At 42.4% G+C, this 24,905-nt stretch overlaps 1 protein-coding gene across 4 annotated transcripts in view; it reads right to left on the reverse strand.

Annotated features, from left to right (window-relative positions):
* The window catches only part of MTHFD1L (methylenetetrahydrofolate dehydrogenase (NADP+ dependent) 1 like), a 190,719-nt gene that overhangs the window by 103,671 nt on the left and 62,143 nt on the right, over window positions 1-24,905 (reverse strand). For all 4 annotated transcript variants that reach the window (XM_044761002.2, XM_070490499.1, XM_070490456.1 and 1 more), the window contains 4 exons: window positions 21,308-21,384; window positions 15,459-15,599; window positions 12,102-12,170; window positions 5,437-5,548 (listed from right to left, as the gene is read on the reverse strand). In XM_044761002.2, coding sequence (XP_044616937.2) covers window positions 5,437-5,548; window positions 12,102-12,170; window positions 15,459-15,599; window positions 21,308-21,384 — 399 coding nt within the window. The remainder of the gene's footprint in view (window positions 1-5,436; window positions 5,549-12,101; window positions 12,171-15,458; window positions 15,600-21,307; window positions 21,385-24,905) is intronic.

The following is a 24,905-nucleotide window of genomic DNA, read 5'->3' on the forward strand; positions in this document are numbered from 1 at the left end:
CCCAGGTGCCGACCCACCCACTGCCTGTCAAGCCATGCTGTAGCAGGCGTCCCACACATAAAGTAGAGGAAGATGGGCACGGATGTTAGCTCAGGGCCAGTCTTCCTCAGCAAAAAAGAGGAGGATTGGCGGCAGATAGCTCAGGGCTAGTCCCTCAAAAAAAAAAAAATTAAATAAAAATTTAAAAAACCCCAAGGTTCATGTGTAAATTTGAAATCCCTACAAATGGTTGAAATATGAGATAATTTTTAAAAACCTAAGAACTCACTGTTGTTTTCCTTTTCTTTCTTTCCCTTTTTTTTTGCTTTTGAAAAAATAACACGTGATTAGGGTTTGATGTCAAAGAAACGTGGGCCTTTACAGCACTAAATGGAAGTTAAGTGGACACTCGTGAGGACTGTTGACTAAGAGACAGAGAAATTGAAATCACGTGACCACAGCATTTTTTTCCCAAATCCTCATGAAGAGTTTTGCTCTAGCCTGACAAGTTGATGCAATTAATTAAACTTCACTGTGTTTTAAGTCTAAATGGAATATTGATTCCAGTATCCTGGAATAATTATTGCAGAGCAGCCAAAATAATTCCTTCCTTGTGTGTGTTGGGATAGAACAAAAAATTAGACTGAACGTACCTCAGCAAAATCAGTAGTATGGAGAAAATTCTAAGAAATATCCCTCATGTCTTAAGGTTCCTTGTTAATTAATATGATACTTAATCTCATAAGTGCATTGTACTCATTACTGATGTTCTGTTTCTGGGCTTGTCTCCCACACCATATTATAAATTACTGGAGGGTAAGAAACCTGTCTTAGTCATCTTTGATTCCCAGATCCCACCATATATTACTTGACATATAGCAGAAGCAATAAATGTGTACCAAAGTAAACTATTTCCAAGGACTTAAATACATTTTTAGTTACTTTTTTTCTAAGGCATAGCTAGAACCGAAATTGCTAGAACATTGGCTTATTTTCAGTTTGACCCAGAAATTCTGTCAGATTGCTCTTTTTCGATGAATTACCTTTTCAAGTCCTTTGCCCATTTTTCTATTGGATTAGTCATATATATTTTTTTATCAATCTGTAGCATGGCTACCGACAGACAAGTGGTGTGCTTCCATGCCTGGGAACCGAACCTGGGCTGCCGAAGTGGAGCGTGCCAAAATTTAACCACTAGGCCATCAGGACTGGCTCACAACTGATTTTTAAATGTTACCCAAATTATTAATCTTTTTCTTTTGGGTTTGAGCTTTTTTATATCTTAACAGAGACCATGTCCGATAAACAATGCTTTTCTAAGGACATAAATTCCTCCTCAGGAATCAGATAAACCTACGCCTACTGCATTTAACTTCTGTAGAAGGATGTTAAAATGGGGCTGTTTTGGTTTCACTTTTGTTTGAGGCCCCAACATGGTGTCAACTGCTCACATGCAAAAAAGGATGATGCTAGACCAAGCAGCATTTGCAGAAAAATTGTTTCAACATGGATTTTGCATCACTTAGCCCAACCTCGAGGTGTCGAAAGGGTTGGCAAGGTTAGAAGCCAGGAAAGGATTTCCTCAAAGAAAGTCATCATTGTGCTGAACCCCACTCCCCACCTCCCATCAGGAAGGATGAGGAGCTGCTCCCCTTTTCTCAAGCTAGTGAGCGAGGCTTTAGAAGAGTGACAGGAAATGCTCACTACCTGTGCCTGCCTTAGGGGGACAGTGTGGGGGGTTGGGGTATGAAACAAGTCTACAGGCTGAAAAGAAATCACCCATGGCAGTGGACCAGAGGATAGTGTGAGAGATGGAATTGCACCCCCACCAACAGCAGGTCAGAGGTCAAAAGTCTAGGATACCCGGAGACCAGATGTGGAACCCACAGCAGGATTTTCTAAAAGGAATGCTGCCCCCAGAGGGCTTCTGCCACGCGTGTGGGACCTCAGCTGGAAGAGGTGGGTGCAGACCACTGAACGCAAAAGCTTCAACCCCAGGAGGCCAGAGGAAGCCTAAATGCAGGAAGTCGGGAGACAGGGAAGCAGCCACCTTCCCTCCCACAGTCGGCCAGGGGCCGGCCCAAACGTGGGGGAGAAGCTCGACTCTGAATGAAATCTGGAGATTTTGATTTTTATATAAGACTGGACACACTTTTTTTTTTTAACTAAAATGAGACTCTTTTTATGACTGAAAGTGACCAGAGGAATTTTTAAAAAAATACTTTAGAGGCACCTGATACTAATCGAGAGAGAGGAATCTACCTAAATTTCATCCAAGTGCATGGAATGAAGCAGCCCACCATGGAATGAAGCAGAGCAGGTTTGACCAAGCAATGAAGGAAAAAGTACTGTTTCCAGGGCCCACCTGGTGGCGTAGTGGTTAAGTTCGTACGTTCCGCTTTGGTGGCTTGGGTTTCGCCAGTTCAGATCTCAGGCACAGACCTACTCACCAATTATCAAGCCATGCTGTGGCAGCATCCCACATATAAAGTAGAGGAAGATGGGCACAGCTGTTAGCTCAGGGCCAGTCTTCCTCAGCAAAAAGAGGATTGGTGGCAGATGTCAGCTGAGGGCTAATCTTCCTCAAAAAAAAAAAATGCTGTTTCTTGATCACACCCTGTTCCTGCTATTCAACACACTGGCTTTGCTTCCAACATTCCTCTGGAGCTGCAGCATCTACCACCTTCGTGAGAGTTCAACACTACAGGTCTTGAGTTTTGCAGTCTCTATATATTTACATAAGTCACTGCTGTCACATAGTTATACATAATGGGAGCATGACACATTAATAGTAACATAAAAGAGTTTGCACACCATGTTCATAGCAGCGTTATTCACAACAGCCAAAAGGTGGAAGCAACCTACACGTCCATAGACTGATGAATGGATAAACAAAATGTGGCACACATCCACTGGAATATTATTCAGCCTTGAAAAGTAAGGAAATTTGAACACATGCTACAACATGGGTAGACCTTGAGGACATTATGCTAAGTGAAATAAGCCAGTCACAACAGAGCATATACTGATATGAGGTATCTAGAATAGTCAAACTCAGAGACGGAAAGGAGAAGGGTGGCTGTCAGGGGCTGGGGGGCTAGGAAACGGGAAATTGTTGTCTAATGGGTACAATTTCAGTTTTGCAGGATGAAGAGTCCTGGAGATGGATGGGTGATGGATGCATAACATTGTGAAAGTATTTGACAACTGAGTGGTACATTTAAAAATGATTAAGATGATAAATTTTATGTTATATATATTTTACCACAGTTAAAATCATTATCCAAAAAAAAAAATAAACCAATAAAAAAAGGAAATTTGACTTTCATTAGCCATGTATCAATAATAGGGAGAATAATAATGAGGAGTGGCCAAGAATTATCCAGTCTTACGATGGGTCAGGCACTCTGCCAGGACTTAACATGCATGGTCTCATTTGATCGTCATTTCGAACCTATGAAGCAAGATCTATTACGAGCCCTATTTTACAGATACAGAAACTGAGGCGCAGAAAGGCTAACTTGCCTAAAGTGCCACAACTTGAAAAGAGTTGAGCCAGATAGTTTTGACTCTAGAGCTAGCCCTGTAATCCATTTGGCAACGGACAGATTTCGCTGAATTCTCCTCCACTTCCAGCCTCTTAGACTACAGAGATCATTAGCATAATCGCTGACATTTGCACAGTTTTCTATGACTCACAAAGTAATCTCCCATTCGATACTACTCTTTAAAATACTGCAACATGGGTGTTCTCCTTTTATCAGAAGAAGAAATTGAGCCCCAGAGAAGTTAAGTAACTTGCCTCAGGTCAGACTACCAGTTAGGATTCTGATCCCACAATTTCTAACAGTCCACGGCTACCCATCTATATTGAATTCCTCGTCTGGTCCAAACTCTCATTTCTCACATGAGAATGTCTACAAGGGACATGCCAAGAGAGGCTAATGGCTTGTCCAAGGTCACATGGAGAGCTGGTATGTTTTGCAAACATCATCAGCATATACCTTTAAAGATGCTTTGCTACAATACCCCATATTCTATAAATACATGTTGACAAAGTAAGGATTGGAACAGAGGCAAGTGCTCTGTCAGCATAAAACAGAGTGCTTTCTTCTGGAAGCTCTTTGATTTGCGGAATTGATGCATTAGAACCATTTCACACAAGCACCCAACTTTTCAGTGCCTGCCTCCTTTTCCATTAGCTCTATAATTATGCTGTGATCAATCGAGCAAATCCGTTTAGATGGCCCGTCTAGCCACTCTCATAGTGAAGTTGGTATCGAAGCAGCAAAGTACACAAGAGCTGTACAATTCAGACCTTTGAGGAACGAAGTACATAAATCCTTGTTTGACCCTGACTGCGTGTCTAGAAGGAATTCTTAAAACCATCTCAATAACCCTGAATGAACACTATGATGGCTAAGTTCAAGCTCAGAGCCAAGTTCTTTTGTCCAGCAGAATCTTCTGAGTTTGATACAAGGCTGATGATTAATGTGAAAGAAGCAACTGCTAGATTTCATGATTATAGGTACTAACGTGGTAAACAGAAATTACCTGTTGGCATGTGAAAATCTGCCACTGTAGTCCCTCAGATGTCAAATTAAGGTGTTACTCCAAGAATCCTTTTCTGTTTGTCTTTTGTTTTCTCATAGCCTTAATACCAAGGGTGAGACTGGCGCTGGCAATGACTGAACAAACTCTGTGGCAGAGTTGTCCCCTCTTTCTGGCTGGAATATCCAACAAAAGCCAAAGAGAAGTCCACACCACAAAGGAGAGCTTGACAACAGCAAAAAGTCTCAAGTCTACCAATTAAAATTTCCAAGTTTAATGGTCGGGAATCTCCCTTCCATCCAGCCACAAAAGCACACTCCGATTCGAGGAAGAGCACCCCGACTTCAAGTTATTGTAGTACAATTACTGCTCCTAAAGGCTAACATTTAATGGGCACGCTCTCCTATTAAATTATATACACCATGAGACAGTATGCTCCGTGAAGCCGGCGGCTAAGTCTGTTTTGCTCACCACGTATCCCCAGCACTGAGTAACATGCCTTGTATATGGTACGTTCTCAATAAATATTTGCTGAATGAATAAACAATCTCATTTAGTTTTCACAATAACCCCATAAGGTTTCATAAAATATTGTAATCACCATTTTGCAGATGAGAAATTGAGGCTGAGAGGTCATTAAAATGTGTCCAAGGTCATTCAGCCAGCAAGTGTCAGAGCTTATATTCAAACTCCTAAGTAGCTGACATCAGAATCTATGGGTCAACCGCAACATCATTTCACGCCTGTGGACCAGACCTTAGGGCTTTGCCAATATTAAGACCTTCTAGGGAAGGTGGGCCTAAAAGAATATATTTCAACCCAGTATGGATATCACTCTATTCCAGTCATCATCTTTTTGATATCTTGCCTATTCCACAATGACTTAATTTAAAGGAAATGACTTACCTACAAATCCTTCTTCACCAACCAGTTTCAGGGCAATTTTATCAGCCAACACTGAAGAGTTGCCATGCGCGATGTTAGCAAAGGGGCCCGCGTGCACAAATACAGGTGTCCCCTGTGGAAGTTGAAAAAAGATTAAAACCCTAAAAGACAAATGAAAGAATGTAAACCAAGATCAGGTGGGGCAAGCGAGGTGGGACACACTGTTGGGAAGTGAAACACTCATCTAAACCATTCTGCTTTTATTAATGTAGCATATTTAATGCACAAATTCTCTCAAAGAAAGTTAAACACCATAACTCTCTCAAAGGACCAAAATCCCTGTGTATTCTAGAACAGTGTTCCTCTACACTTAATGTTGAACCAGGGAGAAAAAGCTCTAAGAATCAGTTATTTCCTACTGTAATTTCGATAAGCTACTGTGTTAGCTGCCTCAGCAACTATGAAATTAACTATTGACCTTATTTCAGATTATTCTGTATTCTATTTTTAAAAAGAATGGAATTAGAAACTGATAGTCTAAGAGAGTTATTTCAATGTTTTCTTTTCCATCAAGAAGTTAATAACCTCAAGAAAAACCTAAAGTAAGCAAAAAAAAAATCAATACAATTAATGAACTGTGAAAGTCAAGGCAGGGCAACTACATATAAGTTTATTACAGGCCGTTTTTATATTTACAATAACAAACTTGTTATTCTGATTTTTAAAAATTCTGTTTCAGGGCTAGCCCTGGTTGCCTAGTGGTTAGTTCAGTGTGTTCCACTTTGGTAGCCCGGGTTGGGTTCTGGGGTGTGGACCTACACTGCTCTGTTAGCAGCCATGCTGTGCTAGTGGCCCACATACTAAAAAATAGAGGAAGACCAGCATGCATTTTAGCTCTGGGTGAATCTTCCTTAGCAACAAAACAAAACAAAACAAAACTTTTTAAGTCTTTCTCATTGTTTAATTGTCTTATGTGCTAAAAATCTGGTAACTATTAAGACAACAAAAGCAAAGAAAAACATCACTCATAGTAAAATGTTAGATTAATTCTTACTAAAAAGGCAAAAGAAACCAATATAAGGAATTATTAAAAACTTTAGATTTAATGTCTTTAAACAAAATCTGTGTATATATATTTATTTTTAGTGCCATTTCTATACTTTTCCTTTCCTTTATCAATGAAAACAGACTGTAGCTCTATGTAAAAGAATTTATCCACATGCACTAAAATGTTGAGGCTTTATTCAGAGCCCAGCCAGGGCCACTGGGGTCTGCGTATGGGAACGTTGGCTCCACCTGTGAAAATACAGGCTGCCCTTTCAGTGACATGACACCGAGTGAGGCAGGGGGTGGGGGCCGGGAGCCATGGAAAATTCCCAGGAACCATGATGGGCTGTTAGCTGAACATGTTTCAAAGATGAGAAAGCTGCACAAAAGCAGGAAGGGAAGGGAAAGAAAAATCATCTCCGAGAATGAAAAAGACAGAGTTTATCAAAGCCACTCTGTGAGTCCTCTGTTTACTTCTCCTCCCCAGGTCCTCAGGAGGGACAATGACAGGGTTCTGAAGAGGTCACACAAATGTACGTGGAAATAAAGTTGGTACTCTGAAACTCAAATATACGTGTTTATGGATATGTAGCTATGTATGTTTAGTGTCTAGATCTCTGTCCACCCATCTATAATTTCTCACTCGTATCCAGATAAACCTTTTAAGTGCTCTAAAGAAAATATCGTTTAAAAAAAATAAAGTCTTCATCACCTCCTAACCTTGCCAATCCTAGGACGTGGCTGCCTGTAGTAAGCTACCGGAATTGGGAAGAGAGTAGTGAGGACAAGGTCACAGGCTCCGTCCCTGGGTGGCAGCCGGCTTCACATCTCTACACACTGCAACCCTCACTGTGGCCAAGTGTCTGAGATGCACTGGGCGCTGGTCTCCAGTGGGGGCAGGTGACAGGGTGTGGCTGGATCAGCCTAAACACATCGCTGTTCCTGAGAGAAGTTCTCTAAGGGCTAGATCAACGGCATTTTAATTTTAATTTAAAATGAAAGGCCGCACAGGGGGTTAATCACTAATGCAGTATTAGAACCTTGGTTTTGCACCCAGTGTGGAGTCTGAATGGAAAAATTTGCAGATCATTGTTAGACACTCAAACACAGAGACACATGCGCACACACACTCAACTGGTGTTTGTAGCTATATGATACCGTACACTGAGCGAAATACTTTGTCTGAAAAACTCTATGACTGATCCAAAGATATAAAAATATCTATCAAGAGTTCAGTATTTTATTTTATATGCAGAACATTTAGGAAAGTAATGCAAGGACTCACAAATCCATAGCTTTGGTTTCTCACAAAGCTATGGATATTCTCCATAATGGACTTTTCAAACATTTCATAAGATTAAAACTTCAAAGACGTGTCTGCTTGCCAGAGCTCTAAAAGAGCTTTGTCCAAAGAACTTTCTGCGATGCCAGAAATATTCTTTATCTGTACCATCCAATGTAACAGCCACTGTTACTGGCTACTGAGCACTTAAAATGTAGCTAGTAAAGAAAAGATCTTTTTCATAAATAAATATATAATAGAAATACAGCGAGTCTGACTGCAGAACTGAATTTTAGATTTTATTTAATTTAAACTAATTTAGATTGAAACAACCACGGGTGGCCAGTGGCTACCATATTGGACAGCGCCATCTCGCAACTGGGTGTCCCCTCAAAGCCACATACGGCTAACCCAGGGTAAAATGTTAAGACCTGTCCATTTCTTTCTCTTCTTGATGGCATCTTCCACAGGGAAGTTCTCATCGAGAATCACTGGGGTACCCAGGCCTTACCCCCTCACATTCTGGTTCACTTGGTCTCGGGTGAAGCATGGCATTAGGATCTTTAAATCCTTCCAGTAGATTCTAAGGTGCAGCCAGTGTTGGGAACTACTGACCTCCTGGAAACCTGCAGCGATACATCCTTTCTAAAGCTACTATGGGATTAACCATCACCTGTGCTCACACACAAGCACGTAAGCACCATCTGTACATTAACCAACGATTTTACATCATATTTGCTGATTTAGATTCCTAGTGCCACTGATCAGCCAGATTAATGTGGAACGACTATTTGGGACTCAGGTGGTAGAGTTAAAACACGCAGATATTTTAGCTGAATGCTGTGTTCATTTTTCCAACAACGCCCATTGTCGGTTAGAGTAATGTCGAAATGGCCTGTGTCTTAAATAGAAATATAGACACAAACGTGAGTACAATAAGGACTGCTTAGGGGCAGTCCAACCCACTAACTCATTCGCTAAATGGAAACTAGGCTTTTAGAGTGGGAAAGATCTTAAAGGTAGAAGTAATTTCTAATTTAAGAAAGATAATTGTTTAAAACAATACCCCCAATAATAATAATGTGCTCATTTTTTGAGCAGTAAATGGTATGAGGAAGTAGTATGACCTCTTTATATATATTTTTCTCACTCATTCAGTTATTTATTTAACAAATATATATTTTTAGGAGCAATGTAGTAAAAATAAGTATCTATTTAACTATTCAACAAATGTTTACAGAATACCTAATATGTGGAGGTACTTTCTAGGAGCTGGGGATACGGTGGCGGGAAAGATGGAAAAAGTCCTCCTCTCATCCTGGTGGGAGGAGAAAAACAGTAAGCAAGGAAATAGGAACACTCAGATAATATTCTGCACCAGGCAGAGAATGACAACACAGTGACAGGACAGTGACTGGGGCTGCGTTGGACTGAGTTGCTCCCGAAGGCCTCTCTCAGGAGCTGATATTTAAAGGACATGAGACCCGAGGGATGGGAAGGAGCCAGATACTTGAGGATGAGGAGCACCCCAGGCAGTGTCTGCATGGAGCAGGCCTGGGCAGGGCCAGAGACGAGAAGGAGGGATGAGAGGCGGAAGTGGGGGGCCAGATCCTGCGGGATTTCCAGGCCAGAGTGGGGACCAGGGTAAACTGCCCAAGACTCTAAGCAGGAAGGCAACAGGACCTGATCTGGGTTTTAGAGCTCTCTGGCTGCTGAGCAGAGAAAGGATCATGGAAGAAAGGGTGGAACAGAGAGCCCAGTTGTGAGGCTGCTGCAGTGGACACACTGGTGGCTGAGTGAGGAGGAGCCAAGGAGAGAAGTGGACAGATCCGAGACACACCATGGAGGAAGTCTCTGCAGGGATGAAACAGGAAGGGGAACTCAGACGATTCTTGGGTTTTTGGCTTGAATCACTGACCAGGTTTGGGGAAAGAATGAGTTGGAAGGAAGTGGAGATGGAATCAAAGACCCTTTTTTTATGCATAAATTTGAAATGCCTTTTACCCACCCAAGTGGCTCTTGGTAACTACACCCACAGGTCTGAAATTCTGAGGTCAGGAGATTCAGAACTGGAGTTTGGGGCCATCACCTGGCTGATAATGGGGGAACGTGTGGCTGAATGAGCGAGGGCTCAGGCCTTCAACATTTAGGGGCTGAGGAAGAAGCCAGCAAAGAAGATGAAGGTGAGGCCACCGAGAAGGCGCAGGAGTGTGAGGTGTCACCAAGGGCAGAGGAAGCCAGTGCTCCAGAAGGAGCATCAGCTGTGTCAGACACCGCTGAGAGGTCACGGAGACAAGGACAGAGAAACGAAGATTTGGTCACACACAGAGACCGGTGACCTTGACAAGAGCAGTTAGCAGAGATGGAACCTGAGGTCAGGCTGAAGTTACGGAGGAGAGAGTGAGGTTGCAAACAATATGGTCCAACTGTGAAGAGGAGCAGAGAAATAGAGCACTAGGTGGATGGGGACATGGGGTCATAGGTTTTTGGAACTGGTTTTTTTTTAGGGGGGTGAGGAAGATTGTCCCTGAGCTAACATCTGTGCCAATCTTCCTCTATTTTGTATGTGGGACCCCGCCACAGCGTGACTTGATAAGCGGTGTGTAGGTCCACGCCCAGGATCCGAACCTGTGAATCCCAGGCCGCCAGGGCAGAGCACGCAAATTCAACCTCTACGCCACCTGGAACTTTTTTGTTTTAAGGTAGCTTATATCAGAGCATGTTTACAGGCTGATGGGACGATCTAGAGAGAGGAAGGAACTCAAGCTGCAGGAGGGCAAGGCCAGCTCAGGGGACGTCTTCCCACCCCACTCTCTTTGGACCTTCTAGCTCTGACTGGTTCCACCATTCCTGTCATGTTGTCTTGCATCTGGACTCTCACTTCTGCCAGAGGCCTTCCAGGTGAGAAGCACATTCCTACCCAGGGGGCTTTGCCCAAATGTTCCCCTCTGCCTGGAAAGCTCTTCCTTAAGACACATCTATGGCTCTCTCTCCTGGTTTGTTCACATCTGTGTTCACATATCACCTCATCAGACACCCACATCACTCTCTGTGCCCTCGTGCCCTCTTCTTTTTCTTCTTCAGTGCTTGCCACCAGCTGACACGCTATGCATTGGTTTATTTCTCCATTGCCTGTCTTCCCCAGTAAAATGCAAGCTCCAAGAGGACAGGGGCTGTCTTGTTCCTGGCTGTGTCCTAAGCAGCTACTACAAGGCCAGCCCGTGTTACGTGTTCACCAAACATTAAATCTTCACAATAACCTGTTAGGTTTGTCGTTGTTAATCTCACCATTTTACATGGGAGAAAATGGAGGCTGAGACATATTAAAAAACTTGCCCAAGGTCAGAGTTAGTAAGTGGAGGGGCATACACTCAAACTAAACTTTGTATCAGCTGAATGAACGGATAAATGGATGGATATTCTGCTTGTCTTTCTGCTGTGTCTTCCCCCAATGTACTTGCCCTCTGGTCACTTCCACCTTCCTATTTCTCATACAGTTTGAGGACAAATAGCCCATCTGTACCACTGAGGGTGTGCATTTCCTCCCAACTCCACTGTTCGGTGACATCTGGAAGGGAGCAAGAAACTGGCCACAGTGGGAATATTTACACCACGGAAACTGACAAATGCTACAAACCAGGGAGTTCCCCCCCAAAGACAGCTGGCTGTTAAAACACTTACCAGGACCTCGCTGTCTCTCGAACCTTCCCACTCCCAACCCTCCCACTTGTCTCCCTGTCAACCTGACCCAGATGCTGCCTCCTTGTTTGTCGATGCTCCCCAAATCTCGAGGTCTCATTAGCTAGGAGCAAGGAACTGGACAATGACCACATCAAAGGAGCAAGACAAGTGACTAGGAAACTGAATTAAAATAAAGATATTTTGATGAGAATATTTAAGTTCAATGAAGATAAGAGCAGGGCATGTCATATATAAAAACAAAATCCTTGTAAAAGTGGAGCACAGCACACTTTGCTGGAAAACATTTCTCAGCATTTACTAGGTGTTTGGGAAAACAAACCAAAAAACCCAAAACCTAAGGATTATGAGAAGTTAAGTCAAAAAAAAGGGCAAAATAGAAAACATCACACAACCGTAGCTACACAACTTACTGAGATATTAGACACTGACTTCCTAAGTTTCTACTCTGGTCAATTAGTACTTCATGAACTGAGATAGGAATCATAGCAAAGAATCAGTAAGTACACTTTTAAGTTTTTTTAGATGTCCACAGAGTTACTCTGATGTTCCTTGCAGACTCACATTGACTGGAAACGCTCACATTGCGTGGAGACACACAAGCAACCCAATTAAGGCAAACTCTGTCAACAATTTCCATGAAAAGTAAACCACTTACTTCCAGGGTCTGCATCAGATTTGGTTTTATTGCATCTTTCATCAAAACCGTCAAAGCACCTGTCACCCCCTAAAGGAGAGGAAAACAAAACAAAACACTGATTTAGATTATTGACAAAAGACGATCCGTGCAAGGGTGAATCCCTTGGCTGTTTCTCGCCAGCCTGCCTCCTAGGTGGACGTTCCCACAGGCTGCTGTCACCTCTGGGCTACAGGTGACACAGCACTGTTGCCTCCATCCATCTCTCCCCACTTGAATGGATGTCAACCATTCTTAGACGTGAGAAGGAAGGAATTAGACAATTTCTTCTTGGGGAAGTAGCAGTCATTGCATTTTTTTCAAAACCTTCCTTGATGGTGTTTAAGAGACTTGCCATAAAGCAGATATTTCAGTCCACCTAAAAGTGTTTTTTGGCAATTATGCACGATTTTTTTATTACCAGAGATTATATTATTGCATGAAGAAATTAGACAAAGAATGAAAACAAGAGTATTTACAGAGCAGGAATGAAGAGAGATGAAGGGAAATGTTTAAAGCATCCATTCTGCTGTCCCACCTCTCACAGAGAGAAGGCGCTCCAAAAACGGCTGCATTGGACGGGCTTCTCATTTTCTGTCTCTCATGCTATCTGCCTAGAATAAAGCTGATGCTACTTGTACATAAAATGTGGCTGCCTCCTTCCAGCCCTATGACTCTCTGGGTCGGGCTCCCTCTAAGTCCCCTTTCCTCGTTCAAGGAAAAGAAGAAAGAAGGAAGAGGCAACAGGGATGAAGTCTAAGAACCATTGGAAAAAGTGTGCCAGAGAAGGCCGCCAAGTTAAGTTTTTACCAAAATCCTTTCCAATTTTTCTAAAGACACTGGGCAAGTGTCTTTCAACAAACTGGTCAGGTATTGGAAGGCTATAAAGTGAGCAATAAAGTGAAAAAATAAAAGTGGCATGCAACAGATCTTAACAGATCAGGTGGCACAGTGTAGAGCATCGTCATCTCTCCAAAGCACATTCGTTTATTACTTTCTCCCTCGAATTCTATTACCAACGATATTAACTGTGCCTCTTATGTGATCAATTTCTATTTTTCTAATATTTAATCATGTAAGATTTACAAGAAACTCCAATTTATTTTCTACTTTATTGCACAAAATATACATTGCAAGAAATGTAATCTATCTATTATAAATATATTAACATGTTTTATTGTGAAAGGTGCTGGCCAGGAAGAGCTCAAAGAAATGAGTTCTTTTTTCCTAACACAGAGCAGGTGGAAGAGAAAGCAGTGGTTGGCCTACTTTTCTGCACACCATCCTTGCTTACATTTCCCAGTCAAATAAATCCAGCTCAAGAAACTAAAGGAGGAGGGAAGGTGGACATTTCTGTTGGAGTGTCTCAGGCAGGTTGCCTACCACTGGCTTATTTTTCCGTGACACATTTCGTCTTTTGTTGCTCCTTACACATTGACTGTTATCAAACCCAGGCAAAGAGATCTCCACCGATGTGAGAAGCTCGGTGACTGTAACGTTCACTATGCCACCTGTTCCATAGCCCAAGTCCACAGTGGGGAGAGCTTGGACACATTCTTCTGGGGGATATCAGAATCAATCACCTTATACGAAATTTTCAGAGACCATCCATTTCAATTCTTACGCAACACATAAATTCTTTTGACTAAATCAAAAACAAGCTATAAAGCAGTAAAATGAAAGGACAGAAGATCCTAAGCTCCTCCCTCAATTTTCTACAGAGGACCAACCAACCAGTGACAGCTCCAGCTGGATAAAATGCATCTGAAGAAATTAGGTATTTTTTTGCAAACAAGAAACATAAAAGATAACTAAAAAGAGTAAACTTTGGGTTTCTTCCAGACTTGAGATTTTTATCACATACACAAACAAATTTAGGGAAAAAATATTTGAGGATTAAGTTTCAAACTTCTTCTGACACAAATCTATGGCTACAGAGAAATATATTTAAACAGAAGCTGTAATATGTTAGTTTAGATAGAATTGTTGAGATGTCGATAATTTCTAAAAAGCAGTACTTTCACAGCAAGCTGAATTGGGGTTTTCTCTCCAAGCTTTATACTAAGCATTCCGTAGGGCTGCTGATAGAGACATATCTATTCAATTTACTTGACAAGACCTATGAGATGAGTCAGGTAGAATTCTGTCTTCAAAAGTAGCCAAAAAGTAATCAAGACATGTTGGCCAAGGATTCAAATTACGTCCTAAGCCCTTGGAAATAATAAAATATTAATCTGCCTTTCTCCTCTCACAGCTGCTTTTCAATTGTCAGCGTGCATTTTAGATTCCATTATGTATGTGACTCCATGTGTGGGAAAGTAAGCTTAAAATAGAGTAATGGCAGTCCAAGAGGTCTATGTCCTATCTAAGCACTTATAAGCACGTACAAGTACATGAAATAGCTATACCATCGATGGGGTTGACAGTAAAGGTGGTTATTAAAAAGGAGGAAAAAAATTAGTGTGCCAAATTAGAATAAAAACGGAAAAAGGTGGTAGTGTGCCAGGATATCACAAAAGCTTTACAGAAAGCATCATTCTACTCAAAAGGGAGCTAGGAGGGGCTGGCCCGGTAGTGCAGTGGTTAAGTTCATATGTTCTGCTTTGGTGGCCTGGGGTTCACCGGTTCGGATCCCAGGCGCAGACATGGCACTGCTTGGCAAGCCATGCTGTGGCAGGTGTCCCACATATAAAGTAGAAGAAGATGGGCATGGATGTTAGCTCAGGGCCAGTCTTCCTCAGCAAAGAAGAGGAGGATTGGCGGCAGATGTTAGCTCAGGGCTAACTTTCCTCAAAAAAAAAAAAAACAGAAAGAAAGAAAAGAAAAAAAAGGGAGCTAGGTGAGTAAGACTGATGATGGTGGAGATCTGCTCTTGTAACGTGAAACCTCAACCTAAGTCACAACATTAAACCAGCCAGGGTGCCCAGGGAGCGGGCCGGTGCCCTAACTGTGCCAATTTTCACTTTATCTTCTCTTTCATGAAGGTGGAGCCACTTTAATATTTATTCCTTGGAAAGGCGATTGGCCCTCAATTTAAAGCAGTCACAGATGGCACCCCGCCCCAGGCAGAGCAGAAATCAGGACTGGCAAGAACCAGGAAAAGCTTATGAAATAAATTTCACGTGCTTGGGTTGCAGCCAGGTGCAAACACATTACAAATGTCCGTGAGAACATTCTGAAGCTACAAGACCAACAGGCTTGTGAGGGAAAAATGTGCGTGCAGAAATTCTCTGAATTCCCATGATACGCAGTGATAAGAGGAAGAAAACTTCCATTCTCCTGATTACACAAGAACAGGGACAGCGAGCTCTCTGGAGCTTCTGAGATGAACATGCTCACCAAATCTTCTGCTGTCACGGGCTGCCCACTTTTGTCACTGGCCACCACCATTCTTCCCAGCCGCTCCTTCATGTCCGTGAGGCTGTCGGTCAGGGCCAGCACCGCCATAATCTCACTGGCCACGGCAATATCAAACTGCGCCTGCAATGGCAAAAGCACAGGGATTGGTCAATGATGTCACCATCTGGATGGCCATTTCCACAAGGAGCTGTATTGCAGCATTTATGTTCTCACAGGCCTAAGGGTCTATCCTCCGTGGGCCATTCTTGAATGGACAGGTTTTCTGAGTGTCTAGAGCATGCGCGGTCCTGGGCTTGGGGCTCTTGATGGTGGCCTCCCTAGGTGGCCACACTCTTCTTTGATTTGCTCTGCCGAGCAGGACTTGGCCTGACTAGGCCTCCATTACACCCACTCATGGCACTATGTGGTCTGCTTTGGTATCTCAGTCTTGCAGTTAATGATTAATGTGATTATCTGTGTCACACATGTCTCCACCACTAAATGGCATGAAGCCAGGGACCATTTTGGGGAGGGTTCACTCTTGAATCCCCAACTTAGAGGACTGAGTGTAAAACCCAGTAGGCACTCAATACGTATCGAATGGATAAATGAATGGCCTACTGACCACCTCCACTGTTACTCATCAGTGTGTCAGGGGGGTGCATATGTCTGTCCAGCAAAGAGATGGGGAGCAGACAGTGAAAGAAGACAGTCTGAGGCCAGTTTCCCAAGAGTTAGAGCTCAACACAGTAGGGAGGACACGCTGACTTATGTAATCCACCAAAAGGTGACACGGAATCAATTTTCAGCTATCCCTGAGGGCTTGGCCACATCCGATCTTGAAGTGCCCAGCAATGAATGCTGGAGAGCAGCTACTTTCTGTGGAACGTTCCTGGTCTTCCTAGTCCCTCTGCTGGCTCTGACTCCAAGCTGTACACAGTCTAAGAGGAACTCAAAGAGATGCAAGAAACGTGTGCCTCCCCCTCCTTGTAATTCAGCCACTGGACAAAACCACTTCATTATGCTCTGGCTGAATTCTCTTCTCCCCAAGGGGTGTGTGCGCCAGACAAGTTCAAGCTTACACGGAGAGAAAGTGGCTGTGCCCTGGTGGGATCACCTTATGAGACATTTTATTGTCCATTTCCGTCACTGACAAGAAAGGAAATGAAGGAAATAAGGAGCTTTCTGGCTACTTCCTGGTTGAGATTTCATTAGTCATTGATTTAGTGAAAAAATATTACCTGAAAGTCAAATACAACTCAATTCAATTATTATATTCTTAACATAACCCTTTCCAAACATAAGTGATTTTTTCATTGTATGACATTTAGGATTCTCTGGATCATCATCCCATTATAAACAGTGCATATAAAAAAATGACTAAAAATATTGAGACTTTCTATACAAAACATGAGACTAGAAACACTCTTAAACTGTGTAACTAGTAAGTGGAATTTATAATACACAGACAAGTTCTTCATTTGTAATTGTTACGATTTCAAAATTGTGCATCTTAACATAAAAAATGATACCAACTGGGTCAATTTAAATATCATTCTTACTCATTTTATTGACTCAGTGATGTACCTACTAGAGGGCTGCTCATTTTTGTTTTGAAAATAAAATATTTCAAGTCATCTACAGGTGTAAATGAGATTAGTGTTGTTATTTATCACAAACTTAACACAGGACAATATGCAATGTTGGCAAGGACGTGAATCGACGTGGCTTTTCTGCAAGGTAATATGGAAATAAACATCCACATTTGAAATCTGTAACCTCTTTGACTCTGCAATTGCAGATCTGGGGCCTTGTCCTAAGGATATCAGGCAAGAACACACACAAATCTGTGTGTATGTTTCCTATAGCTTATATGATCACTCAACACTGCAAACATCCCGAATTTCCATTAACGGAACTGGTTCAATAGATTACGGTACCTCTACAAAATGAGTATTACATAGCATTAAGCAATGATGATACGGATCTACCTTTATTGACATAAAAAGATGTCCTTAATAGAGTCTTCTGGTTTCAAAAAGCTGTGAAAGCTCTCACGTATAACATAATCCTTTTTTATTTAAAAGTATGTATGCATAAAGCAATACAAGATATAACCTTGGGCAAGCTACTTCATAACATGCCCACTTTTCTCATCTGTAAACCGGATTTACAAAGTAAATGTGCTAATGTATGTAATGGGCCTGCCAATACACAGCATGGAGTGGGTGTTCAAACCACAGCCATCATTAGTCTTCCATCTCTCTGGTGCCTAGTTACAGCACAAAAACATGCAGAGGAAATGTGAAAGGCCTTCCTGACCACTCTCTTTCTTTCCCAATCCTTTCCAGCGGTAACTAATGTCGGAAGCTGGCATACATCTTTCTAGCTTCCATTGTATGTGTTTATATACATATACGAATACATATGCTGGCATTTTCCTTAACATAAACTGAATTATACTATATGTATTTTACTTCAATTTTTTTTAATGTGTAGGAGTTTTTTTTAACCTTTCCATTTCACTATTGGTATAAGAGCACTATTTGTCATCACTCCTTCTATATAAACTTTATTATTTTCAACTGCCACATACATAGAGATTTTTTTTTCCCATATAAGCAAATATTCCTCCTCTTCCTTCTTTTTTTAACATCTTTAGTCCTGAGGTTGGAAGTGTTGGGTCATTTTAATTTTTTTATTTTTTTTTAGGAAGATTAGCCCTGAGCTAACATCCATGCCCATCTTCCTCCACTTTATATGAGGGACGCCGACCACACCATGGTGTGCCAAGCGGCGCCATGTCTGCACCCGGGATCCGAACCAGTGAACCCCAGGCTGCCAAAGCAGAACGTGCAAACTTAACCGCTGCGCCACCGGGCCAGCCCCTCATTTCAAATTTTAATTCTAACAATCCGTCATCCAAAAGGATTTACTAACTTATATGCCCACTAACACTGTAAAAACTCTCTATTTCCTTGGACCCTGACTAACATTTAACATTAATTTATTCATGTTCTGATAAGCTCACAGGTAAATAAGACTTCACTGTGGTTTTAATTTGCACTTTTATGATTACTTGTTGGCATTCTATTTTTGCTTTTTTAAATTGTCTTTTACTTATTCTCTTTATTTATTTAGCAAATATTTCTTGAACACCTACTACTTAGCATGTAACAAAGTTCTTGGGACTGAAAATCCAGCAGTGAACAAAACAAAAACCTCTGCCCCCATAAAACACATTTTAGCGTGGGAGGCAGAGAATAAACGAGAAGAGCAAGGACAGCAGGGAAAAAAGGAGTCTGGGGACAGACAGTTGCAGTTTTAAAGAAGGTGACCAGTGAAGGCGTATTGAGAGCAATATCTGAGTATTAATTTGTGGAAGTTCCTTTTGTGTTTGGCACCTTAAGCGTTTGTTATATAGATAGCAAATATCCCCTCTCAGTCTGTTACCAGTCTTTTCACATTTTTGTATGTGTCAATTTTTCATACTGAAGATTTAAATTTTTACTATCTGATCTTTACAGTTTCTGTATTTTATGTCAGTGCCAGCTCATATCTACAGCAACTACTACCGAGTTTGACTTATTCCTGCTTATTTTTTTCTATTCAGCATGTTTTACTGTTGCCGCTGCCATTTTACGCTTTCTGCTTAAGGATTCCGTGTTGACAATCCTTTTCTTTCAGAACTCCAAACCAATTGTCCCTGCGTCACCTCGCATTTGGTGCCATCAGTGAGAAACCCGACGCCAACCTGCGTCTTCCTCCTTTGTCACTAATCAGGACTGTTCTCTCTCTGGCAGCTTTTTGGAATTTTTTTCTTTTTTCCCTTAGTTTTCCAAACTTTCAACATGATGTGTCTGGGTCTATGTCTTTCTTCATTCATCCTGCTCACCACTTATTAAGAGTCTCTAATATGAGAATTCATCTTTTCCGTCAAATAAACAAATTCTCTTTTTATTATTTCCTTGAAAACATTTTTCCCTCATCCTCTGTCACTTCCATCTGTAACTATTATAAGCATATGGGAACTTCTTGACGCGTGCCCTGTATCTCCTCACTTTTTGTACTTTCTACGGCTTTCCTTTTGGTGGTGTGTGCTGGAGAACTCCTGGGCCTGGACTTCCCTCTCTAAATCACTTTGGCCTACTTTCTTATTCAGTTCACTAGCTGGATTTTTATTTTGACATCATTGCTTTATTTCCAAAATTTTAAGCGATTTCTTTTTTGCAACAGCCAGTTCCTACTCCTTGTATGATGGCTCTCTTAATCCTCCGAGAATACTGATGGCAGGTTTTTGTGTTTTTTTTTTTTGAGGAAGATTAGCCCTCAGCTAACATCTGCTGCCAATCCTCCTCTTTTTGCTGAGGCAGGCTGGCCCTGAGCTAACATCCGTGCCCATCTTCCTCTACTTTATATCCTTTATACCTGTCTGTGGACCCGATTTCCGATGACCCGGGCCTCTCTCCAGAGATGAGGTAGGATAGCACACAGGACATGCTGCTGCCTGGCCTCCAGTCCTGTAGCCACTCACAGGGCCACTGGGGTCCTGAGGGCGCTCTCTGTGCAAATGAGAAAAGGCTGCCCTTTCCTTAAAAAAGCATCACAATATTCTGCTTCTCTTTGTACCAGACGCTTCTCACTACCAGACAGGAAACAGTACACAAGGAAATCTGTGACTGTGATGTGAGGGGCGTCCCCAGGGCTGGGCGGCATATGCTAGGCACTGGCCTCAGGACCACACTGAGGCCCCAAGCTGCCAGCTCAGCACCCGTGTCACAGGAAGCCCGTCCATCTGCTTCTTGAGAGCTGTCCCCAGTCACTCCCCCTGAGGGTGTGCCAACCCTCTCCTGTTTCTGAGTAAGATATCTATCACTCTGAATTTACAGAACCCCTAAAACATTCCTACTACATTCTGGGCTGTGCTTTTCTCCAGTGATCCAACTCCATCCTCCTATCTTTCAGAACCTTCCCAAAATTACATGGTGATTGAGTCTGGTTTTCTAGCACAGATATGGATTAATTGTTTGAAATCCGTTTATATGCACAAGTTCCAGGATTTGGAGGAGGAGGAAGGGTGCACGGGCTTAGCCTGTCCTCTCAATTCAACCTTCATACTCACTTTTTAATTAAAAATATTTCAAAAGGTCCAAAAGTCTATTTGGTATGAGGACTGAATATCAGAGTAAAAGTGATTCTTTCTTCACTAATAAAAACTTTACAATGTAAAGCCCATAAATCTAAAACTGTCTGAAAACCTAAAGTTTATTATAAAAAAAAATGATTTAGAGGCTTGCTGTACCTGGCAGAAAAATCATCGAATTTATATTGCCTAAGCGCCACTGCCCCACACGGGAGACCTATTGAAATGAGGGCAAACAGCATAATTTATCTTCCACATTTTCTGCATTTCGGTAATAAGACATTATCCTTAAAAGCTCCTCAGGCTATTAAGCCAAATAACTAGGTGTTTGTTCTTTGGTTTAAGGAATTTGAGTAATGTGCCTGAGATTTTCATTTTTCAGCTGTTATGAGGATATAGTACTAAATGGTGGGTGTGCAATAAAATATGTAAGAATTTATATTCAAGAGACATGCTGAGGGGTTCTTCCCAGGAACACGACCCAAATGACACAGGAAAAGGATCGTAATATAATACGGGAGGCTTTCTGCCTCCTGACCCTCTCCCAGTCCTGCCGAAGGTCTGGAAACACCTTGAAATGGTGGGAGACCCACTGGCCGCTGCAGGTGAAGGAACGAGAAGAGAGAAGCAGAGAGCCAGCTTCTGGGCCGGTGTAAATCCAGGAGAGTAAGGACAGAGCCACTCCTGCGAAGAGAATGCCACCTACCTGCCGGGAATAGCCCTTCTCTGTGTTTGCCTGCCCGATGGTTATTTTTCGTAGAAATCGGTCATTTGTATCCAATACTGAAAGAGAAGAGAAGAGATTATTCAATCAATGAACACACACTAGTGGCCCAGTGTGTGTCTGTGCCAGGGAAGCAGTGGAGAGCCCGAGACAAGGTCTGGCTTGCCTGGAGCTGACAGTCCAGAGGGTGGACACAAGGAGGGATCAAAAAAACGAGAAAATATCAGCATTGATAAAAGCCTGAAAAAAAAAAAAAGGGAGGTGATATGATAGAGCATGTCAGGGTGGGGGTGGAGTGCCATTTTTGACTAGGCAGTAAGGAAAAGCACTTCCGAAGTGGTGAGGTTTTACACTGAAACGTGAGTCACAGGAAGAAGCCAACTGGGGCCGGCCCAGTGGTGTGGTGGTGAAGTTCGTGCATTCCACTTCAGTGGCCCGGGGTTTGCAGGTTTGGATCCCGGGAATGGACCTAGCACAGCTCATCAAGCCATGCTGTGGCAGCACCCCATATAAAATAGAAAAGGATTGACACAGATGTTAGCTCAGGGCCAATTCCTCACAACAAAAGAGAAGAAGCCAAGTGAGTTTCTCAAAAGGTTAAACATTGAACGATCAGATGATCCAGCAATTCCACTCCTAGGTATACATTGGATAGAAGTCAAAGCAGGGACTCAAACAGATACTTGCACACCATGTTTGAAGCAGCATTATTCACAAGAGCCACAAGGGGACACAACCAATTGTCCATCAACAGATGAATGGCTCGACAAAATGTGGTATATCTGTACAATGTAATATTATACAGCCAAAAAAGAGAGTGAATTTTTGAGAAATGCTACAACATGAATGGATGTTGAAAATATCATGCATAGGGGCCAGCCCCGTGGCTGAGTGGGTAAGTTTGTGTGCTCCACTTTGACGGCCCAGGGTTTCACCAGGTTCAGATCCTGGGCGTGGACACTGCGCCGCTCATCAGGCCCTGCTGGGGAGGCGCCCCACACAGCAGAACCAGAAGGACCTACACCTAGAATATACAAGTATGTACTGGGAGGCTTTGGGGAGAAGAAGGAAAAGAGATTGACAACACATCTTAGCTCAGGTGCCAATCTTAAGAAAAAAATACAAAAAAAGAAAAGAAAATATGATGCATAGTAAAATAAGCCAGATACAGAAGGACAAATACTAAATGATCCCACTTGTCTGAGATTCCTAGAATAGGAAAATTCATAGAGACAAAGTAGAACAGTGGTTACTGTTGGAACAGACGGCGAGTTACTGTTTCATGAGTGCAAAGTTTTTGCTGGGGATGATGAAAAGGTTTTGGGTATAGACAGTGAGGATGGTATAAGTGCCGTTAAGTCCTGTGAATGTATTTAATGCCGCGGATTACACACTTACAAATGGTTAAAATGATGTTATGTATATCCTACCACAATAAAAAACAAAATAAATCAAGCAGTATGGGGAGGGGCGAAGAAGGCAATCATGATTCGAGCAGGCATCAATTATCTTTACTTTTTTGTTGGTTTGTTTGAATTGCACTGATTTGCATTTTGCTTGTGAAAACTAGATTTGGTTTAGTGAAAACCAAATTTACAACTCCAGGAAACAAAGCCAGAAGGACAGAGAGTTCATTAATAATTTATACGGCTTCAAATAACAAACTGTCCACACTGACGACTTAGATCCAATTTACTAAACGTTTAACAGGGCACTGACAAATTATGTATTTGAGGACTACATCATGTATTTGGGGACTAAAAGCATCTGCAGGATGAAAAATGTTAACCTTTTCTTTCACACACAAAGCACCCGCAGACCTGCCTCGCTGGCCACCTCTGTTGTTCCCTGACTCAGCGGCTGCTGGTCATTTCCTCTACAGACGATACGTCCTCTCTCACACACACACTCAGACACACTAATACTCACACAGACACTCAAGCAACACTCATCAAACACATACAAACCTTCTTTATGATCTTAAGATACAAGGACAGTACATACAGAGAAAGGAATCTTCTCAGTGTTATCACTAGCTAGTACTTAGTCCCAAGACCTACGGTGCAGAGTCATATAAAGTAAAAATATTTCCTATTCTCATGTGTAGGATACACAATGTTGGTACAAGATCGATGGGATCGTCTTACTGGAAATTCAGCTGTTTTCTATTTAGCAAAGAGAACACAAACAAGGCAAAAAAAAAAATGTTGGCAAAATCAACTCCAACAGCAGCATCAAGAGCACAGCTGTGCGTTCACCCCAGCCCCGGCGGAGCAGGCGTCTCTCACACACGCGCTTCTGATGCACGGAGAGAGAGACGAGCCAATGTCAGCGATACGGAAGAGAAGAACCATGCCGACTGAATTCGGACACACACGGAACACAGATCCCAGGAAGTTACCCTTTGTGAGTGATACATCATTCGCAGCCTCTCAGTGCCAGAACCAAAATGGAACGAGAAACATATTTATTCATTCTGGGAACGCTTATTGAGGGCCCACCTTGTGCCAGGGCCCATGCTAGCTGTACAGGGATACAAAGAGAACAAGACAGGAGTCTCTGATGTAAGGTGCTCACTGGCCAAGGGCAGGTACGGAGAGCACAGCAAGTGTTCGGGGGGAGATGTCTGATTTTTCATTCTTTGCTCTAGACGGTCCCTTGAGTACTGCAGTGTGGACTATGTCTTGAGGACCATGCAGAGGGTGCCTAACGGCTTATTCCATCACCATCACCGGCTCAGGGTCTGGGCAGCACAAGGTGCTCCAGTGGCGGCAGGCCCACTATGCTGGCTTCAGCAGAAGAACTGCACTGATTCCCTGCGAGGCTGCCATTTTCGGAACCGAGAACCTGATGTCAGTTCAGTGCGCGTGACTGAGGCTTGGGGCCCTCAGTCTAATGGCCTGTGAGCCCCGGGGGTTCTGATGCTCAGGGAGGGAGGAGTTCACGCTCCTCTGGGAACAACAAAAAGGATGGCTGTCTGCTGTTGCTTCTGCTTATGTTAAGTATTTCTGGAACAGTCTCCAGGCTCCCAGTTCCACTCTGTCACCAAAGCCTTTAAGCTTCTGAGATGAGGCATAGAATGGAACAACCATCAGATTTCTCACACAGGCTGAAACGAATAAATATGGGACATCCTTATGGTCTGAGAAGAGTTCCCAGCCCCACAAGGTCCCTCAGTGTCCCCTCTTTAGTTATCAAATCATCTAAGTATCTAATCTCATCATAGGCTTATATATTTCTAGCTTATATTGCCTTAAAAAAAAAACCTCTACTATGAAATGACCTCAATTCATTTGATGGAGTCTTATTTCTTATATTAATTCATGGGAATAAGAGCCAAACTGCTTATGAAACATCATTCCAAACCCTCTGACCCAGGTGGCTTGTCTGGAGCAATAATATTTTCTTCACTTTCATGCCCTAAACAATAATATGATTCTAGTGTTTATCTGGAATAATTTTTAAATTGTCACTTCCATTAAAATTGATGCACAACCACAGCACGCTTCAGTCCCTTCCTTCTGCACTTCACCCCCAGGTGTAAGGGGTCACATAGTCTCTCTTCCAAGACCCACTGCAA

The sequence above is a fragment of the Equus asinus genome, chromosome 1, assembly GCF_041296235.1.
Source record: "Equus asinus isolate D_3611 breed Donkey chromosome 1, EquAss-T2T_v2, whole genome shotgun sequence".
In the NCBI taxonomy this organism is placed as follows: Eukaryota; Metazoa; Chordata; class Mammalia; order Perissodactyla; family Equidae; genus Equus; species Equus asinus.